General features: G+C 37.9%; 1 protein-coding gene across 6 annotated transcripts in view; it reads left to right on the forward strand.

Annotated features, from left to right (window-relative positions):
• Positions 1-22,044, forward strand: part of nuf2 (UF2 component of NDC80 kinetochore complex) — a 66,557-nt gene that overhangs the window by 37,206 nt on the left and 7,307 nt on the right. For 4 of the 6 annotated variants that reach the window (XM_069937816.1, XM_069937814.1, XM_069937815.1 and 1 more), the window contains 6 exons: positions 373-449; positions 1,659-1,720; positions 15,646-15,743; positions 18,013-18,086; positions 20,516-20,612; positions 21,368-21,430. In XM_069937816.1, the coding sequence (XP_069793917.1) occupies positions 373-449; positions 1,659-1,720; positions 15,646-15,743; positions 18,013-18,086; positions 20,516-20,612; positions 21,368-21,430 (471 nt within the window). Of the gene's footprint in view, positions 1-235; positions 450-1,658; positions 1,721-15,645; positions 15,744-18,012; positions 18,087-20,515; positions 20,613-21,367; positions 21,431-22,044 lie in introns of all 6 variants that reach the window. The other 2 variants (XM_069937818.1, XM_069937819.1) reach the window with 1 other exon arrangement.

Here is a 22,044-nt window from a genome sequence, read left to right on the forward strand (position 1 = left end):
ACATTTCCTTATAGTATAATCAGGTATCATTCATCTTTCTGATTTGTTGCAGTTTGGTTTGGTGGACTTGTCCATTAATTTGGAAAAAAATATTCACTTTTACCCACTTTCATATCGAGACACCTACAGAAACTTCTGTTGTTTTATTTGGGTTGATTATGTTTAATATTAGAGCCAGCAATGACTCTTGCAGAATGATGTAAACAATAGTTACATGTTTTACTCTGTTTCCTAGACTCATTATTATGGACAATGTGTTTTTGAAGAACATTTCTAGTTTCATATCACCTTCTATAACCCAACTTCTCAAATGTGCTATTCAAATGGAATGTGAGAGACCTTAATCAATCTGTCTTCTTTACCTGTGGCTAGCTGCCTGGAGCTGAAAACCTACCCTATCCTCAACTTTTTGAAAACTGTGTCCTGATATTGAATCTGTATGTTTGCATGTAAGTATCGAGGTGGTACATAGAATAAGCCATTTTGTGTGCATGAAAATCCAAGTTGTTCTGATGAGTGTGACTTCTGAAATCTGGTTTGGCATTTATTTTCTTTCTGATTCTAGACTTAAGCCCCCGTGATCTAGAAAGTACATTGAATATGCAATAATTAGTTAAATGCAGATTTTTAACCTCAGTATACTTTTTGGATCTTGCTTTGGTAATTATATACAGGAAACTTAAATCACAGCATTCCCAAGAATGATTCCTTCATAAGTTTGTACTCCAGAATGTTCATTCATTGTTCTTAAATGCCAATCCACTGTATTTGACCTAGGTGGTGCACAGTATTTAATAGGTTCTAATATTTCTGTTTCCATTATGCTGATTGGCAGTTTATTGCATGCACTTATTGATGTTTAAAGTTCTTCTAAATGTTTGTTCAAAACTTATTAAATCAATTTTCTTTTGTGATCCAATGGTCGTTCTTTGTGTGGTTGTCTTGCATTATTTAATACTTTGTGTATTAATTAAATAGTATTTCCAATTGTTTACTTTTAAAACTGGTCTTTAAAATTTACAGTGTAGTGGAATATTCCTTTGCAAATCACCACACAAAAATTTGAGAAGTGAAAAAAAAATTGCTATCATGGAAATTGTGCAGATCTTATAAACCCCTTTTTCCAATTTTCTTGATACAAGTTGAGATGATGTGACTGCTTTATGGAAAATCGAGAGCCCTATTTTTTTGGGACACCAGCCATCCCTGCCAATATTATTCAAGGGTTTCCTGCATTTAAAGTTTCCTTAACACTACTTGTATTTGTGATTCTCCAAGGTATTATCAACCTTGGAGAAATTGATCATGTCTTTTAGCTTTAAAGTTGAAGGTAAGATGATCAAAGACCAAAAGAATATACCAGCTATTAGTACTAGTCTCAGCTCTGAATTCTTTAAATCAGTGATCAGATTGGAAGAGTTTCTTGCTGTATTCATGCAAGTCCATATTATTGATTGAATCTGAAAACTAGCTAATGAATGTTATTATTTTTTGATATGTTTGAACTAATAAATTGTATTTAAATTTGTCAAAATACAAATAGAATTTATCCTTTGGAGTTCTTTAAGTAAAATTGCAAAGAAAAGACATTGTTAGTTTTTTTTTCGCTGTATCATTTGATGTAAGCCATATTTTAATCATGTTTTTGTCTCACTCAGGCAGAGTTTGACATCACTATGTGCAATTCCAAATTTTGTGATGATTGACCTCTTGAGCCCTAGTAAGTTTCCAAATTAATTCCAATTTTCATATTAAAACTAGGTTGGTTCCAATGGGTGCAGAGACATCAGAGACATTAGACAACTTCATCTCTCATTTTCATTTCAAGATAAAAACCAATTACATTTTGTTAATTACATAATTATTTTAAGACTCAAATTCACATTGCTCCTATTTAAATTTGAATATGTCACTCAGATTGAATGTTTATATTAAATTAAATGTTTTTTAAAAGCATGAATTTCTCAAAAGTAGTCATTTATTTGAATGCACCTACAGACACATAAATGAGAGTTTGTCATTCTCTTCTGTATTGGCAAGTATAGCAAAGCCAATAATAAATTAAGTGATACCTTAGAGGAAAATGTGACTTGTTACTAAGAAAATAGCCAGATGGATGAAAATTGTTTCAATTTGTCAGGAGCCCTAACTGCAAAGTGACATTCTTAATTTTCTTGATACTCAGCTTTAAATTATTTGCTACAGTAACTTGTTGATCCAATTGAAATTTGAATCTGTAATTTTTATTTCAAAAATGGTCTTTTTTCGTCATCAATTATTTACAAAAAAAGACAATCAGTCATTTCACACCCTTAATGACATGTCCATACATTCCCATCCTTGTACACTGTGGCACCTTGTCATTCCTCCTCCCTCTGTTTTTTTGTGTGGCTTCCCCTCTGTTCTTCTGCACAGCACCCTTGTTTTGGCTACATGGAGCCTCAGTGCACCCCTTGGCACATACTCCTGCATCCTGGAATGTTCCATTCAGTTGTATTCCCTCACTGACATTTCTGCATGCTGAAACACCAACATGTTTTGGACAGAGCAAGATCGTCTTTCACAGAGCTGATGGTCTTCCAGCAGTTCTGCATGTCTGCCTCTGTGTGTGTCCCCATGAACAGCCTATAAATCATAGACTCCTCTATCACAGTGTTGGTGGCGATGAACTGTGACAAGGGTCCTTGCATACTTAACCCCACACTCTTGGTTCCCTGAGCAGATTGTCTAGGCCATTTGGTGGAATGCCTCATTGCCAGAACTCACAAATAAGCACAAGGACTTGGTCTGGCTGGCAGTAAGAGGAGCTCTCCCAGTTAGATCTTTCCCATACAATAGGAATATCACCCAAAACACATGTTAAACCTGAGATGACTGTGATGGAGTGGAGACTTGCCCACCTCTTTGCAGAATGCAAACTCTCAAAAGAACCAACAGTCCAATGGTCTGCTACTCTTCTGATTCAACAACTCCTCCTGTTTTATCTCTCTCCCTTTATTGAAAAGTCCATTCGAAAGTTGCGTTGAATTTTTCACTGTTTATTAGAACTTTATGCATTAATAACTTTGATAAAACTATTAAACTATGCTTCAAAGAGTTAATAAAATGGACAATAAAATGATAATCCATTAATACGTTCAAAAGAACGGTCAAAGAATTATCTGGACCATCTACTTTTTTGCCTTGGTTCTAAACAGTGCAAAAAAGAAATCAAACATAGTAGTACATCAAAAGAAAGTGAAAGTAAATCATTAAAGCTTTCTGCTTCTTGGAAAAGACAGATTTTGGTCATTCATCTGTTCATAAAGCCATTTTTAGTCTTAATCTACTTGCAAGTTTTCCCCAGCCCTATCCAGTGCTTGAACACGATTCTTAATTTCCAAGGTATTCGCTTTCTTGAGGGCACAAATAAGCCTATTTTCTCCTTTTTATTAACTCTTGTGCAGCTTCTTCATCCAACATTGGTTGGTCAGGTATGACATCTGATACTCTTGATTCCAATGGATGAGTCTCTTTATTCTTCACAGCAGGCTTGTTTATCTTTTTCTTTCTCTTCTCTTCTGTGGTTGGTTATAGAAAAGGTGGGACTCAAAACCATATTGGTTCCTCAAACTCATCAGCAGCGACTCTGGCTTCTATAGTCATTTCCTATAATTCCAGATCCAATTTTGCAACTTCCAACTCAGTCTCATTTTTTTGACAATTTATTAGATTCTCTCTCTACATTTAATTCTTTCAATAGGAAAGTTATTTTCTGTTATCTTCTGAGAAGTTAGAAACTTGGAGTAAAAAGATTATTTGATGTATTGGTATCTCTGCTTTCAGCTCTTCTGTAGTATACTCCATTTGTTTGAATTTTTTCATCTTGGTTTTTACATTGCTGAAATATAATATTCCTTTCTTTCTGCATCATTATTAACTGGATCTTCAAGGTACATTCTTGGTTGTTTTCTATAGTCAGTTGTCTTGTGTCATTAAACAATGACTTATTCTCTTTCAAATAATGAGTCTCCTCTTTCAACTGTATGCATTTTGATAATGCAAAATCCCTTTTTTCAATAACTCCATTCATTTCTTTAGCAGTTATTATTTTCTTCTGCTTGGTTTTATGAATTCTATTCACAATTAATTCTCCATTCTTGTCAACTGCCCGCTGATCTTCTTTCTTGGCTATTTCCAAAGCTGAAGAATCATCATATTCGGGGATGTCACGTGATGCCATTGGATCAATACGTAGGCTCCTGACTCGCTTGGGAAATTAACTAAAAAAGTTTTACATAAATACTGTTTTAACCTTAAAACATTTTTAAAGCCTACTTAAGCTTCCTCACTTTACATCTATGATGCCTCCACAAAAAGAAAAAGTTATAACAATGACATGGGGAACCTGACGGGAAGACAAAAAGGAAAAAAGAATTTGGGCCTACCTTGATGACAAAGCAGGGTGCTGGATTTTGTTCTGCCTCCTGAGCTGCTGGAGGGCACTCTGTTGGCGCCTCGCCACCACTAGTGTGGAGAGATGACATCGGTAGAGAACCCGTGAGTGAACTACGCTGCCCGAGAAGTGGTACGTCGAAACCTAAAGCACTACCGGGAGTGCAGCAGTCCTTTGGAGAAAAGTCAGAGACCAAGTTATGCACAGAAGGTGGAAGAATCAGGCTCAAGAGGAAGTTCTTCAGCTGAAGAAAAGGAAGAAGGGATACAAGAATAGAAGGTAATGGAGGAAATTAAATTTCAATCTTATATTAAAAAAAGATGACTTATCTATAATGGTAATGGAACAATTTAAAGTAATGAAGGACTGATTAAAGGAAGTTAAGACTGAGATTGAAGCTGAAACTAAGGAGATGAAGGAAGAAACTGATAAAATATTAGATGTAAATAAAATGAAGAAGAAATTAGAGAAAATGGAAGAAACAATTACTAAAGTGCAAGATGATTTATGAAGACAGGGTGATTAATGTGGAAGATAAAACTACTGGGTTTAATTGATGTTATGAAAAAGGTTAGAAGTTTGATCTTCAATACCTTGCTACTTTGAAGATCTTTGTTCCACGATAACAGAATATTTTTTTTTTTACAAACTTTGCTCAAGTGGAAGAGTATGTTTGGAGTCTTCCTCAAACTCAACCCTTAATTACTACGGATCTGATGGAATTAACTAGTTTTTTTCCCCTTTTATTTTAATTTCCGAAATGAGATGAAAGAACTTATTGATTTATTCCTCCGATTAAAGCTTACATATTGAATATACCAAGGGAGTTAGGAGGAGTCGGAGGTGTTGGTTTCTGTGACCTCAGCCATTATCTGTAAAATGGAGGGATTTAGCATTGTTTTAGATAACTCTTGTTCGGAGGGTTTTTATAAATGCAGTTTAATTTTTTTTATATATATATATATATATATATATGTGTGTGTGTGTGTATTGTTTTTCTTTTCTGTCTTTGGATTGCTGGAGGAGATGCATGTAGATGCATAGATTATTTTTTTGTGAGGAGGTCTGTGGGATGGAGTGAGGGAAAGGGATTAATTAATTTTGGTTTGATGAGTAATTGAGTAATGAGTTTGTAAAATTTAATGTTAATGTGTTAAATGGAACAATAAAGAGAAAGAGGGTGTTTACATATATTAAAAAAATGGGAGTAGATATAGCTTTTTAAAAATAAGAAACATTTAACCAAAAATGAACATTTGAAATTAAAAAGATTGGGTAGGATATGTGATGTCTTCTAAACCTAGAGAGGTAGCAATTTTGATTTAAAAAAAAATCTTCCTATTAAGGTTCAAAATATTATTACAGACCCTGCAAGTAGATATGTAATGATACATTGTTAAATTTATTTTGAAATGTGGACACTTTTGTATGCTCCAAATATTGATGATGAGAAATTTATTCAAGATTTTTTTTAAATTTAGTAGAGGCATATGAAAATATTTTAATATAAGGACATTTTACTTTTTGTTTAGATCCTTTGTTAGATAGATCTACTCGAGTAATAACAAGAATGAAAGCTGATAAAGCGACATTGGGTCTGAGAGATTTGAATTTGATTGATGTATGGAGAAGAATTCATCCTAAAGAGAAAGATTATTCATTTTACTCTTAATAGGTTTGATTCTTATTCTAGAATTGAATACAAACCAGGATTCTTGAAGCAGATTATAAGATAAGGATTTTATCTGATCATTCACCTTTATTGATAACTATGAACATGCCTGATAAAGAGAAGACAATATATAGGTGGAGATTAAATTCTCTGTTGTTGAAAAGGAAAAATTTTTGTGACTTTGTTCAAAATCATTAGAATAATTTGTGATATAAATTAGAATTCGATAAATTTATTATATGGGATGATTTAAAAGCATATTTACAAGTGCAAATTATAAGTTTTACATCTAAAATTAAACAGGATTATACGAAAGATGGAAACCAATTAGAAAAATAAATTACAATCTTGGAAAAAGATCTTCAAAAGTTGGTTTCTAAAGACAGATGCAGACAATTGATTAATAAAAAGCTTCATTATAATATATTACAAAACTTACAGGACTGAGAAAGTTATTAGGATGTCAAAGATATGAATTAGGTGAGAGATCGCATAAAATTTTGACTTGGCAATTAAAAGTGGAGCAAGCTTTGAGAATAATTCATGCAATGATAAAGGATACTAAAGTAATTACATATAAACCTCAAGAAATAAGTGAATCTTTTTGGAATTATATGAAATTATATACTTTGGAATCTTTACAAGATGAAACTAAAATAAATGATTATATTTCCTTGATAATAATATTTCCTTGATGATAATATTTCCTTGATTAAGTTTTAAAGAACAAACTGTACCTGATATACCGTTTACTGAAGCAGAAGTAAGAGAAGCAATGAATTCTCTACATTGTAATAAATCTCCAGGAGAAGATGGTTTCCCATCTGAATTTTATAATGAATTTAAGGATTTATTAATTCCTATATTTTTGCAATGGTTGGATGAAGCTTCACAAACTTCTACTCTTCCAAAATCATTTTCGATGGCAATAATTACTGTGATTCCTTAAAAAAGATAGAGACCTTTTGAAATCTTCATTGTATTGAACTATTTCATTATTAAAAGTAGATTATAAAGTAGTAGCAAAAGTTTTGGCAAATAGAATGAATAATTTGTGATCTAAATTAATTAATATGGATCAGACAGGGTCTGTTAAAAAATAAAATCTTCAGAAAATGTAGCTAGATTGCTTAGTATAATCCATTTAGTGCAAAAAAGAGGTGACCTGAGTGTTACAGTGGCTTGAGATGCAGAAAAGACATTTGATAGATTACCGTGGGATTTTTTGTTTAAGGTATTAGAAAAGTATGCATTGGGATCAATTTTTTTAAAATTGGGCTTAAACATTATATAATAGTCTTAAAGCTCTTCTCTTTTCTCTCTCTTTGGCTTGGCTTCGCGGACGAAGATTTATGGAGGGGGTAAATGTCCACGTCAGCTGCAGGCTCGTTTGTGGCTGACAAGTCCGATGCGGGACAGGCAGACACGGGTGCAGCAGTTTCAAGGGAAAATTGGTTGGTTGGGGTTGGGTGTTGGGTTTTCCTCCTTTGTCTTTTGTCAGTGAGGTGGGCCCGCCAAACTGTGAGGCGCCAAGATGCACGGTTTGAGGCGATATCAGCCCACTGTCGGTGGTCAATGTGGCAGGCACCAAGAGATTTCTTTAGTCAGTCCTTGTACCTTTTCTTTGGTGCACCTCTGTCACGGTGGCCAGTGGAGAGCTCGCCATATAACACGATCTTGGGAAGGTGATGGTCCTCCATTCTGGAGACGTGACCCACCCAGCGCAGTTTGATCTTCAGCAGCATGGATTCGATGCTGTCGACCTCTGCCATCTCGAGTACTTCGACGTTAGGGATGAAAGCGCTCCAATGAATGTTGAGGATGGAGCGGAGACAACGCTGGTGGAAGCGTTCTAGGAGCCGTAGGTGATGCCGGTAGAGGACCCATGATTCGGAGCCGAACAGGAGTGTGGGTATGACAACGGCTCTGTATACGCTTATCTTTGTGAGGTTTTTCAGTTGGTTGTTTTTCCAGACTCTTTTGTGTAGTCTTCCAAAGGCGCTATTTGCCTTGGCGAGTCTGTTGTCTAACTCGTTGTCGATCCTTGCATCTGATGAAATGGTGCAGCCGAGATAGGTAAACTGGTTGACCGTTTTGAGTTTTGTGTGCCCGATGGAGATGTGGGGGGGCTGGTAGTCATGATGGGGAGCTGGCTGATGGAGGACCTCAGTTTTCTTCAGGCTGACTTCCAGGCCAAACATTTTGGCAGTTTCCGCAAAACAGGACGTCAATCGCTGAAGAGCTGGCTCTGAATGGGCAACTAAAGCGGCATTTCATTATTAAAAGTAGATTATAAAGTAGTAGCAAAAGTTTTGGCAAATAGAATGAATAATTTGTGATCTAAATTAATTAATATGGATCAGACAGGGTCTGTTAAAAAATAAAATCTTCAGAAAATGTAGCTAGATTGCTTAGTATAATCCATTTAGTGCAAAAAAGAGGTCACCTGAGTGTTACAGTGGCTTTAGATGCAGAAAAGACATTTGATAGATTACTGTGGGATTTTTTGTTTAAGGTATTAGCAAAGTATGCATTGGGATCAAATTTTTAAAAATTGGGCTTAAACATTATATAATAGTCTTAAAGCTAAAGTAGTAACAAATGGACAGGTATCTATGCCATTTAATTTAACAAGATTAAGTAAACATGGATGTCCCTTGTCACCAGTTTTATTTTTTTTAGTTATAGAACCGCTTGCTCACATGATTCACTTGGATTTGCAGATTAAAGGCTTTAGGGTTTATTTGCAGATGATGTTTTAATATATTTGACTGAATCTGAGTCATCTTTACATAGATTTTATGCCCAACTGAAAGAATATGGAAAAGTTCGGGTTATAAAATAAATGGGATAAAAGTGAAATTATCCCTTTGACAGTAGGTGACTATACCCAGTGCAGTTTAATTGGCCAAAGGAAGGAAGTTAATATTTATGAATACGTACAGATAACAATTTGAAAAATTCATATAAATTGAATTATCTTTACTTAAAAATATTGAGAAAGATTTTTTTAAATGGATATATTTACCCTTAACTTTAGTTTGAAGGGTGAATTGTAAAAAGATGACTGTATTTCGAAGGATATATCTTTTTCAGACATTACCAATATTAATACCTCAAAAAAAATTAAAGGTTTTTGGTTGTTATCGAGGTGTTCAGGAAAGTCTGTCTTGAACGGTTGTTTCAATGTTGTTGACTGCTTCTGATCAATATCATGTAACGACTGCTACAAAGAAACACACACTTGCAGTGTGGGAGGTAAAGCTCCTTTTATACAGTTGGAGTTCCCTCAGCTGCATGAATAACAATAGCGGGTGGGAAGATTCTTGCATGTGAATACCCTTCTTCCCCAGCCTGCCACATTGACCACCGCCAGTGGGCTGATAACGCCTCAAACCGTGCATCTTGGCGCCTCACAGTTTGGCGGGCAGCAGCCTCCTTTGAAGAAGACCGCAGAGCCCACCTCACTGACAAAAGGCAAAGGAGGAAAAACCCAACACCCAACCCCAACCAACCAATTTTCCCTTGCAACCGCTGCAATCGTGTCTGCCTGTCCCGCATCGGACTGGTCAGCCACAAACGAGCCTGCAGCTGACGTGGACTTTTTTACCCCCTCCATAAATCTTCGTCCGCGAAGCCAAGCCAAAGAAAAAGCTGGGCAGCTTGGCCAGTGCCATTTTAGGGCTGCTGGTCTTGTACTGCTCCAGCTTTCAATCGTGCTGGTTTGCTGTGTTAAGGGACATGTTACAGTGTGTTATGCTGCTGTTTACTACCACGTGCGCCGCGCCATGTGCCGGCTCGATCTCCTTGGTGGCGGCTGCCACGATCACTCTTTCTTTCTAATGGTCCATTGATTTTCCTTCTAAGCATAGTTTTAATAGCATAAGGTCCATCTGTCACACTCAGTATTATCTCTATTTGTTCCAGAGTCTGGTTCTTTCTTTCTTTGGCTTGGCTTCGCGGACGAAGATTTATGGAGGGGTAATGTCCACGTCAGCTGCAGGCTCGTTTGTTACATCTAAACTAATTAGCATCTCTATCTCAGAGATATTTTACAGTGTATAAACCTTTCTCAGATATGACCACTAATCCACATCATTTTGATGTGGGATGTTTCCTTTATGCACAGGCATAATTTGTGTATATGCTTGGAAGTTCACAAATATTGTCACTGTATTCCAGCAACATCTAACCCTGAAACAATGTTGTTTCAATGATGTTTTCTTGTCCCATGGTTTTCAATAGAATCTTTGACTTCTTTCCTTCAAATTAAACTTTTTCAAAAGTTTCACTGGGCAAAATTACACAGTGCTCACTTTGTCAAGAAATATGTGAATGTACCATTGTGTTCCCTGTTCTTGACCTTAACTTGTACAGGCATAATTGAGAGTTTGCAGTTATCTGCACTGGCCCGAGTAAGATTACTTGTCAATACTGTAATTACTGCTTCTTTCCTTGTCGTTTGCTCCTTTTCTGTGTTTTTTTTCTTGAAGATATGTAGTACAGGAACACAATCCTTTATGAGGAACCATGTGTTCGGAATTTCAGATTTTTCCGGATTTCAGAACAAAAGCCAGCTGCCCCCGATTTAAGCCCACCCGAATTGTGCTACCGTATCCAGCCCCTTCCAGTCACACTGGCGTGTCTCTCCTCTACGCCCACCTGAGTCGCGCTGCATTTCTCCCCCCAAACCCGAGTCCGCAGCCATCTCTCCCCCCCACCCGCCTGAGTCGTGCAGTCGTCTCTCTTCCCCCCCCACCCGCCTGAGTCGTACAGCCGTCTCTCTCCCCCCCCCCGCCTGAGTCGTGCAGCCGTCTCTCTCCCCCGCCTGCCTGAGTCGTGCGGCCGTCTCTCTCCTCCCCCCCCCCCCGGCCGCCTGAGTCGTGCAGCCGTCTCTCCCCCCCGGCCGCCTGAGTCGTGCAGCCGCCTCTCTCCCCCCGCCTGCCTGAGTCGTGCAGCCACCTCTCTCCCCCCGCCCGCCTGAGTCGTGCAGCCGCCTCTCTCCCCCCCCACCCGCCTGAATCGAGCAGTCGTCTCTCTTTCCCCCCCCCACCCGCCTGAGTCGTACAGCCGTCTCTCTCCCCCACCGCCTGAGTCGTGCAGCCGTCTCTCTCCCCCGCCTGCCTGAGTTGTGCGGCCGTCTCTCTCCCCCTCCCCCCCCGGCCGCCTGAGTCGTGCAGCCGTCTCTCCCCCCGCCCGCCTGAGTCGTGCAGCCACCTCTCTCCCCCCGCCCGCCTGAGTCGTGCAGCCGCCTCTCTCCCCCCGCCCGCCTGAGTCGTGCAGCCGCCTCTCTCCCCCCGCCCGCCTGAGTCGTGCAGCCGCCTCTCTCCCCCCGCCCGCCTGAGTCGTGCAGCCGCCTCTCTCCCTCCGCCCGCCTGAGTCACGCTGCTGTCTCTCTTTCCTACCCGCCCGAATCATGCTGCCGTCTCTCCCCCCACATGCCTGCCCAAGTCGTGCTGCTCTCTCGCCTTCTCCTGCCCGCCTGAGTTGCGCTGCCATTTCTCTCCTACCCCTCCCCGCCCACCCAAGTCGCGCTGCCGTCTCTCTCTCTCTCCCTCTCCTCCTCACCTGTACCAGCACCAGGAAAAAAAATGGCGTTTTTTTGGAGCTTTCCGGATTTTAGATGTTCAGGTGAAGGATTGTGTACTGTATCTTAGGATGTTTTTGACTACATTATGTCGCAGCGAAGTCATTTTTTGCAGTTTTTGCTGATGTGTCCTTTATACAGACCAGCCAAAACGTACTCCATTTTTCTTTAAAAAAGAAGTTTTCTCACTCTGCATCTTCTTTTCCATCCGTGCACACTGTTCCAAATTGTGCTTATTATTACAGAACAAACATTTCTCCTCAACAGACAAACTTTCCTTTTCCTTAATTTCTTCATCCGGTACTGTCAGAGAGCTGGCAAATGTACTTCAACTTTGGTGGAGGATATGATTTGGACTCGTTAACTTCTTTACTCACTGTTGGTGAATAATTCCATACACTGGATCTGTGACAACATCCACCTGCCCTTCTATGAACTCTACCAAATCCTTAAAAGTAACTATCACATAGTTTCTTCTTTGGAATTCAACAACTTGACCTCCATAATTCTCATCCAGTTGGGTAATTTATCTACAATGATTAGCATATTATGAGGTATGTCAAGTTCTCGAAGATGGCCAATCTCCATCATGACGTTACAAAATCCTCTGAGAAAGAGGGTATAACCTTGTAAACCCTTCCTGTCCTCTGGTCTTATTAATGACCATGAAAGAGCCTTTTCTAAAAAGTTCTAGAAATTCTATACTTGTTGCCAAAATGCTTCTCTACTAACCACTTTGCCTGTTTGAATTGTACATTAGGATTCATACGTTGGCGACTCTTTACAAGTTCTTGTGGTGGTCCTCTTGTGAACTGCTGTAAATAATATAAACAATCCTCCTGGTTTTGACACCTAATTTCAATACTGCATTTAAAGCTTTTTATAAACGATTGGAATTCAAGGGGATCACAATCAAAAAATGGAATCTCTCTTGGGAAGAGTAGACAGTGTCTGTAACTACATTAATGATGCAGCTATCTTGCCTAGGCACACGTTATTTTGCTCACCTGGATTTCTAATACTTGCCAGGAATGCCTTGTATGGTCCTTCATAAGATGGCATTTGGCTCCCATACTGTCCAATGCGGCCATCATTGGGGTTTGAGATCTGGCTCCTTGCATCAACCTGAATTATTTGGGATCTCAGATTTGTGGCACTGGTTTAGCCCTATGCCTTAACCTGCCTGGTTCATGACCAAGCATGTCCTGTGGTTCTATCACTGGCTCAGCCCTCCCTATGCCTAGACATGTTTATTTCAGGACCAAGCACACCCTGTGATTGAGGCACTGGCTCAGCACCAAGTCTTAATCTGCTTAATCCATGACCAAGCATGTCCTGTGATTGTAGCACTGGCTCAGCACCATCTTAATCTTCTTAGTCCAATGATCAAGCACATCCTGTGGTTCTATCACTGACTCAGTCTTGGTATTCAATCTTTTCTTTTTCTGAAGTCGTTCCTCAAGTCTTGATGCTTTTTGTAATTTACTTTGAGCACCACATACCACTGAGCCTTCTAGTGCCTGTGACCTGGCCTCGTTAACAGCTTTTTTTTTGTCCAGTTCCAGTTGCTTCATTTTTCTTTTTAGCTGCACTTTCTTATCTTCTAAGTCCAATTTAAACTGAAGCATTGCTTTTTCCACCTTAAGAGCTGCTGCATCAGCCTGAATCTTTAAATGCACAGATTCAGTACTTGAAACTCTGGAACATGTTCTAGAACTTCACATGCTGGAAGTATTTGATGCTCTATCCCTTGGTCCTATTAGGTCCTGTACGTCAGATGTTGCTTTAATATCTGGCCTTGTCTCCATTTTGGATTGCTCATCCTCCACACCACCATCTTGTGGTGTAGCTTCAGGCATTACCGTGTAGCTGATCTCATTTTATATTAATGGTTTTTTTGGTACTTTTGTGGGGTTTGTATCCCTAACAACTGTAACCCTTTTTGTAATCTATATCCTCCCTCAGTCTTGCTCAGAGTTGCTTTGTTTCCATTTGTATCTAATTGCCACCTTTGCAATTAATTATTAATTACTGTTTTCTTCTCTTCTCGACACATAGCTCCTTAGCAGCTACAGCTACTTCTTCCTCCATTGTGTCATTTGTTGCATTCAGACACCAAACATGCACAACAATCTCTCCAAAACCAAAACAGTCCTCGTAGGACAAGTGGCAATTGCACCAAACTGTGTCCTAATTTATAATAAAACTTGGAAGGAACTTCCAATGGTTTACCACTCCTTCAGTGGTCTTGATGATGTTTGTGCCTCCTTTTATCAGTCTGCTCTAAATAGAGCCCAATTGATCCAGTTTTCTCTTCCAAATCCAATTTTTCCAATTCTCTATGTCTTCAATTCCATCTTCTATTAACTAACAAGTCGATAATCCAAATTGTTTGACTAAATAGTCTTGTTTGAAGATCTGTCTTCTATTGATTAACCAGTCAATTGTCCATGAGTCAATAATCTAAATTTTTGACTAAATTTTGCAACGATCTTTACAATCACTCAGGCAGCATGAAGACGATGTTGTTTTGACTCATTAAATGAAAAATACGCTCTAAAGTTGCATTGATTTTTTTTTCACTGTTTATTAGAACTTTATGCGTTCAGAACTTTGATAAAACAATTAAACTATACTTAAAACAGTTAATAAAACGTACAAAAAAATGGTCAAAGAATTATCGGGTCCGTCTACATTTTTGCCCTGGTTCTAAACAGTGTGAGGCAAATTCAAACTAAATTGTTTATTTTAAACATGCAGAAAGAGACCTTGGCTCAAAGACTGTTTCTATAGAGACACTCAAAGAATTCACAAACAATATTTTTCAGCTTCTTGCAATATATGTTCGCAAATCATTTTAATCCTTATATATTTGCTGAACCTATTGTGGAGGCGTATAACAGTTTTTATTCACTCACTCTTTTTTTTGGCGCAATTGTCAAAGTTCTATATTATCTCATCCAAATGTTCCACGGTGGTCTGGTTGATTTATTGCTAACTGAGCCTAAAAAAGCATGACCAAAAATAAGACAAGCATTACCACTGCCCAATTCAAATTTTTGATAATGCTGATTCCAGAATAATCAGTTCTAGACTGAGCAATAAAATTAACAATAAGCTACATGGAGCAAACCATATTCCTAAACAAATGGGTGGTGCCACATCCACAAGAACACAAGAAAATAGGCCACTTGGTCTTTCAAACTGCTCCACCATTCATTATAATCAGGGTTGGTCTCTGCCTCCATAAAGGCTCCCACAAAGCTTTGAAATCCCTAATGATTCAAAAAATGACCTCTTATGATCTATATCCCAGAATGTTGTGAACACTAGAAGTCCAGAGATTTGCCCATTTTTTTGAGAAGAAATTCCTACGCACCTCAGTTTTAAATGAGTGATCCCTTATCTTGTAACTTTGTCCTTTTATTTAAAACATCTCAGCATCTGTGTCTTGTCGCTGAGGTCCTTTGTAAGTTTCAATAAGATCACACCTAATTATTTTAAATTCCAAATAGTACACTTTAACTTTTTTAGCTGTTTGTCACAGAATAGCACATTCATTAAAGGAATTGGCTTGGTAAATCTCTTCTGGACAGCCTTTAATCCTGGTACATCGTTTCTTAAATAAGGGGACCAAACCTATGCACAGTGCTCCAGCCTCACCAACACCCTGTGCATTTTTAACAATATTTTTGGACTACACCTAGCTGTAGATTACTATTGATCTATAAACATTGTATTTATTGCATCAACATTTGTATTGGAAATCTAGTATTGACTATTTTTCAAATAGATTTTGTTATAGATCTAGCTATTATAGTTAATCTATTGATTACTATAGGTGACCTGAATTTTGATTTCAATGAAGAATTGAATAAAATAATGATAGGGGTTGTTTTGAGTTGTCTGAAATAATAACTTTCTACTTCTCTTATTTGCTTGTTAACAAAGAAATAAAACGGACCACTATGATCCTGAGTGGTATCATCAGTTTCCTTCAAATCAGAAAGAGTGCCCTGGAGACCTATCTGAATCAACAACAAAGTTTTGTAAGTTTTTTTTTAATGGCAAGATAATTTTGTGTTTCAGCAAGATTCCTGCAACAGTTAATTTGTTTGCTCTTATACCAAACAGTAAGAAAGAATTGTATTGACTTGGAATTATTGTTCATGGGAATTCTTTATTTATTCTGAATTTGTTATGTCATGATAGTTCTTAAAGAATCAATGATAATTTTTATGCCCAACTATTCCTGCAGAATTCATGGAAGAGTATTTTTGAGAAAACCTATCAAAATATTCATTGATGAATCTGATCAGGATTATATATGAATCACAATAATCAAGCCATCTTTAACCGTCTAACATCTAACATTGTCCAGAATTGAATCAATGCAAGAATGAATAGACCAATGATCTGTAGACTTTTACAATTGTCTTTTGCTGTACATACTGTGATTCTGTTATCTTCTCTCATTGCATTGCTCGGCTATTGAAAGGACAAGGTATCATAGTTTTGTTACTTCTGATCCTTTAACTTGTTACGAGCCTAGAGGATCCCAAAACCCAGCAGCAACAGAAATTCACAAAGACAATGGTTACTTAAACAAAAGTTGCTTTTACCTTTCTTTAAACATAATATGAATCTTTAATTTATTACTATTAATTTAACTTAATCCCCTTCTATTCTAAGCACATGTGTGTGTAATGTATATATGTTCAGAAAAGTTCTTTGTTTCACTGTCCAATCATTCACTTTTCACTTCTTCAAGTTCACTTGTATCAGGCAATTTTCATACAGTGCACAGAATGAAACATTTATGATCTTCACCAGGATCTGGTGCTTTAACTTTAATTGTTACCACAAAGGAAGGTCTTTATTGGTTTCAGAGAGACACACACACACAAAAACTGATCTCTTTCAATCAGCCACTTCAGTGTCTTGCCGAAGAAACTTGCCCCCTCATGGGTCTTCCAAAAGATAACTTCTTCTTTCGGGTTACCACGGAGTTTTTCTTTTTCCCCCTATTCCAGGAGAAACACGTTAACCAGCCACTTCCTCTTGTAATTGACTACAAGGGTTGAGAATAGGCGAAGCTCAGATCTCAAAACCCGTCTTCAAATGGGATCTTTCTTACAACTGGAGTGCAAAGCTTGCAGCCTCCAACACCAATTCCTGCTGTAAACTGTCCCCCGCCCCCCTCTCTCTCCAAAGAGAAATCACCTGTTTGTTTATCCTTTCTCTGTTCACGAAAACTACATGACCCCTCTTAGAACAACAACCTTCAACCAGACTTGGATCGCTGGCACTGGAATCAGTTTCTGAGTCTGGACATCTGTTCTTAAAGATAATAGTCCATTTTTCCCAGAGCCTCAGTCCAATTAACACCTACAGGTGAAGTCTCCATAGGCATTCTTCAAAGTTTCTGTAAAGTCACTGTGGACATGAAATCTTTGCATATTCATTACTCGTGCATTTTAAGTGAAATGTTAATGTCAGTTTGTGAAGTGTACTTCTACTAATACCTAAACTAAACCCCCACAATCTATACCTTTTAAAGACATATTTTATTCATAATTTTATTAATCCAATCCGTAACAAACTGTATACTTTGAGCAAGAGGTGGTGTCTCAAGAAAGTAGCCTTTATCCTCAAGGACCCTCATCACCCAGGCCATGCCCTCTTCTCACTGCTACCATCAGCAAGGAGGTAAAGGAGTCTGAAGACAAAATCCCAATGGTACAAAAACAGCTTCAAAATCTGCCATCAGATTTCTGAATGGGCAACGAATCGCAGACTACCTCACTTTTCTTTTGCACTAATTTATTTTTAAAAATTGAATTTATAGCAATTTTTCACCTGCATTGCTGCCACAAAGCAATGAATTTTGTGACACATGTTCATGACAATAAATTCTGATTCTTATTACTTTAGCAGAGCAGCTTTGAATTTATTTTGCAAAGTACTTGCAATTGCCAGTTAATCTAAGAGTTGAATTCTCCTTTCTGAGGCATTCCCTGTTTTTGATCAGTTTGCATTTTTTAAGTGACAGGACGATTCTCTACCAAGCTTCCTTTTTTGTTTTAAGTTCTAATGTTTACTTTAATAAATATGTTTATTGCTTTGATTCCAGGTTGATTTTGATGTCTGAAAACAGGCAAATTAAATGTTGATTTTTGTTTGCTGATCTAGTTAAATTATAGCCAAGACTATTCTGACAATAGATCAGTGTGATATTTCTTTTTGGTCAAAGTGGCCTTCACAACAAAAGTGTAATGTTAGTAGAAAGGTATAAGAAAATGCAACTATTTCGCACAGAAATTGAATCTGGAGATGATGCAGCAGATGATTTCATCAAATGAAGAACTCAAATACAGAATACAACGTCTTCGGTATGTTGATCTTAATGTAGTTTTTTCTCAATTATATCAACATTGGAATGCTGATTCCAAGAAAACTCTTGATAGTAGTTGATTGCAAGGCTTCAGGTCCCATGTGTACAGGAAATATACTACATGCTGTCTTAGAGTTGTCTACCGATAATGGGAGTTGACATACATTATGTGCACTACAAAATCATCAGCTCTGGGGAAAATCAAAATGGTGGGAAAAGAAATTATACATATGGGTTACGTGAGCAAAACAATTACAAATGTTTCAGTTTTGGAGAATATAATATAAAGATGTATATTTTAAATGAAGTGAAACACTAAAGGCTGCAGACATGATTGTACTAAAACACAAAAAAAATGCTAGAGGAACTCAGCAGGTGTAGCAGCATTCATAGGAGAGTTTTGCAGTGATGGGCAGGCAGCCAGGGGCAAGATGGAAACCTGCATTAAGGGTTGCAGAGGCTGCTGTCTCTAGGGAGGCAAGCTTGCAATCCTTCATGGACGCCAAATGAGTGTAGAGCTGGCAGTAGAACGCATAGATCCGACATCATATGAAGTACAGGATGGGTCCATTGCAGGGCATGGCCAGTGAGGTCCAGAGCTATGGCAGGAAAAGAGCAAGTTGTAGCTGATATCTCTGCTTTGAGGCAAGGGTGTTACTTAGGAGTTGTCAGGAGAAACGGAGAGAGCATAGTCAATGCTGTGTAGGTACCTCAGATCCTTGCAGTCTGGCCTGGAATCAGAGCTAGAAACCATGAGGCACCAGATCCTACTTCAAGATATGAGAAGAAAAATAACCAATGTTTTGGGCCTGAATCCTTGTCAAGGTATGAGCAAAAAGCAGGTAGGTGCTTGAATAAAAATGCTGGAGGAGGAGCACAAAAGGTGATAATTGAGCATGGAAAGGTGAGAATTGGGGAGGAGGGTGGCTCTATGAATGCATAGCTGGAGGAAAGGAGAAATGGGGATAGGGGAAAGGGAGGGGGGGTGGGTGGGGGTGTTTCACGGAAACCGGAGAAGTGGATGTTACCTTTAGCCCTATGGACACTGCAAGACCTGCTGAGTTCCATCAGCGATTTTTAATTTTTACTAAATTTTAAATGAAACTCTCTTTCGATTTCCATTGATGGGCATTCTACACTATGATGCATTTCAATGATTTTTTTCCTTTTAGGTCATTATCACAAATTACAAATGATAGCTCCACAATAATAATGAGTTTATTGTCATGCACATTGTACAATATACATATGCAACAAAGTTCTTGCTTCATCTCAGTAGGTACTTCAGGAAAAAAAACTACAATAGTATATAAATTTAAAAAGATAATAAATGGAAAGGGCAGATAATATGTACAGTTACCATATATAGGGCAAGAAAAAAAGGTGTTATGTTAGTGCAGACAATATTTTTGTGGTGTCTTAAGTAATACATGATCAGTGTAAGAAGGGATGGTCCATGAACAGGGTACAGATACTTCCTGACATGCATCCAAGTTCCGTTCTGACCGACCAGTTGATTCTTGAAATGGTTGTAAGTCTGAACTACAGTTATGTTAGTATGGCAGGTAGTCTCCACGCTATCAGTCCCCACACTGATCCCACTCCCCCGTGCTCTCCTGATAGCCCACTGTACCTGTACAGTATTCTTTTCTCCTGAGAACTAAGAGAGATGCTGTGATGTACGCAATGCCAGGATACTTTCTGATGGTCACTATCGTACACACGCAGCCGGTAACACTGATGGATATACGACCAAGCGTAATTTTTATATTTACATATTTTTTTATTTGTACAGTTTATTTTTCAGTTGTATGGTTGTAAGTCGCAGAGGTCATAATAAACCATTGTTACTTTGATCTTTTAATCCAATTACAGAAGAATGTTTTATTAATAAATCTTCACAAACTGTTACAAAGCAGGAGCTGAATTTTCTGTGCTTTTACAGTTGTAATAAAAATACTTATCCTGCATATTTTGAGCAAAATTTCTCAGTTGAAGATTTAAAGTGCTGACACTTGAGCTGGATGGCACCTCAAAGTTAAAATGAAATAGATCGGATCCTGCTGTATTATTCTTAAGATGTTTCTTTGAGACTAGTTTCAATGACATTTTAGAGATATACAAGTTGCATTAAGTGATTCAAAATTACTAAAATGGAAAACGACACCACACAACAATGCTGGGGAAACTCCAGTCATGCAGCACCCGTAGGAAGTAAAAGGCAATCAATGTTTTAGGCCTGAGCCCATCGACAGGAATCTAGAAAAACTAGCAGACACCTGAATATAAAGGTGAAGGGAGGAAGAGAGAGAGAGGAGCACAGGCTAACAGATAAGAGATAATGAGTGGGTACAGGTAAGAGAATAGAAGAGAAAAGCTGAGAAGGAAAAATTGATTAACACAATTGGAAAACATTTATTTTGCCAGCACAATACCACCCGATGAACAGGCAAAGATTGACACACTTTCTGCTGAAGTTACAGAGTTAAAACAGCTGATAAACTGCAAATATCAACAGAAACAAGTAAGTATGCATGATGTAAATGAATGCAGTTTTTCTCAGAGGGCGGCAAGATTTTGTGCCTCTGCAATCCTGTTAATAACAAATGTAACAGAACACAAGTTCTTTACTGTGAACTTGTTACCTTTTACATATAGTTTCTGTTTAGGTAGGGGTTCACTGCCATTTTGCAACTTCCTCCAAGCAAAAGTGGTTAACTTCTCTAAATATGTAATTTTTGGATGGGTGGGTGCAGTGATTCAATGGATACAATGCCTTTTATTTTAAGCTATTGAGGGACATGCCAAATGTAACCTAGTTAAATTTGAACTTTAATAGTTATTTTTCTTTGTGCTTTAATGAAAAATGCAGAATATGAACTTATGAAAATAGAAGAACATATTCCTTGTGTATTTATTATTCTGTGGTGCATGCCGTGGAGCCCAACAGGCTAATCAGATTTCAGATATTTTTCTATCCTTAGCCACTTTAAAATTAATGACTAAGCTGCTGATGTTTGGATCTATTATTTGTTAACGATTGGTCTTCAAATTCGATTATGGAAAAAAAAGCGCATATCTTTAATTTTACCTGGGCATACTTGGAACTTAGTTTATCCAGGCCTGTAGAATTTTACAGAACACTTAAACAGTCCAAAGCTGTTATTTTCAACAGACAGCTGGCTTTAGCAATGGACATTCAAAAGGTAGACAATATCTTGAAATGCCTTCATGTGAGGTGAATAATATTGTAATGTAGCTTTTTTCTTGTGTGTTCAGAGCTCTGTTCAAATTGCAGCCGCACAACTGAAGGTTGAAATTGCTGAACAAAACAAAGAACTGGTAGGTGTATGTTAACTTTTGACAAGATTTTGATTTGTTACAAAGTTTATTTACTTTGTCAGTTGGTCCTGCAAGACTAAAGAGCTTTAAGCCTTAACAATGAAAGCTTGAAGATTTTGGATAACTGCTAAATGTGAAGCTTGCCTTTTTTGTAACCTAGCTATGTCAAGATTTCTAATATATCTGATATATGTTTTAGATGCAGGGAAGAAGCAGGTACTTTTTTTACATTCTCTCTGGTCTTGATCTAAACTGAAACCTTTTTGGGAGAATTTAAGAATTTTATTAAACCAGATTATTGGGAACCAATTGCCACTAAATTCTGTATTGTTCCTGATAGGAAATATTATGGACATAAGAGCTAAAATGAGGCTGTCCAGGTATCAATTAGAATTTCTTAAGATTGCATTAGCAGTGGTCAAGAATTGGATTGCAGTTACCTGGACGTCTGATTCCCTTCTGGACATAGCCCGATGGAATGGAGAAATGCATAGTGTATTCATTTCCTAGAGAAAATTACTTGCAATTTAAGGAAAAAATACAGTATGTTTTTGTGGGTAAAGCAGCCATATTTACAAATACAGGGATGAATATTTTAGGCACTCACGCTATTT

This window comes from Narcine bancroftii, chromosome 5, assembly GCF_036971445.1.
Source record: "Narcine bancroftii isolate sNarBan1 chromosome 5, sNarBan1.hap1, whole genome shotgun sequence".
NCBI lineage: Eukaryota > Metazoa > Chordata > Chondrichthyes > Torpediniformes > Narcinidae > Narcine > Narcine bancroftii.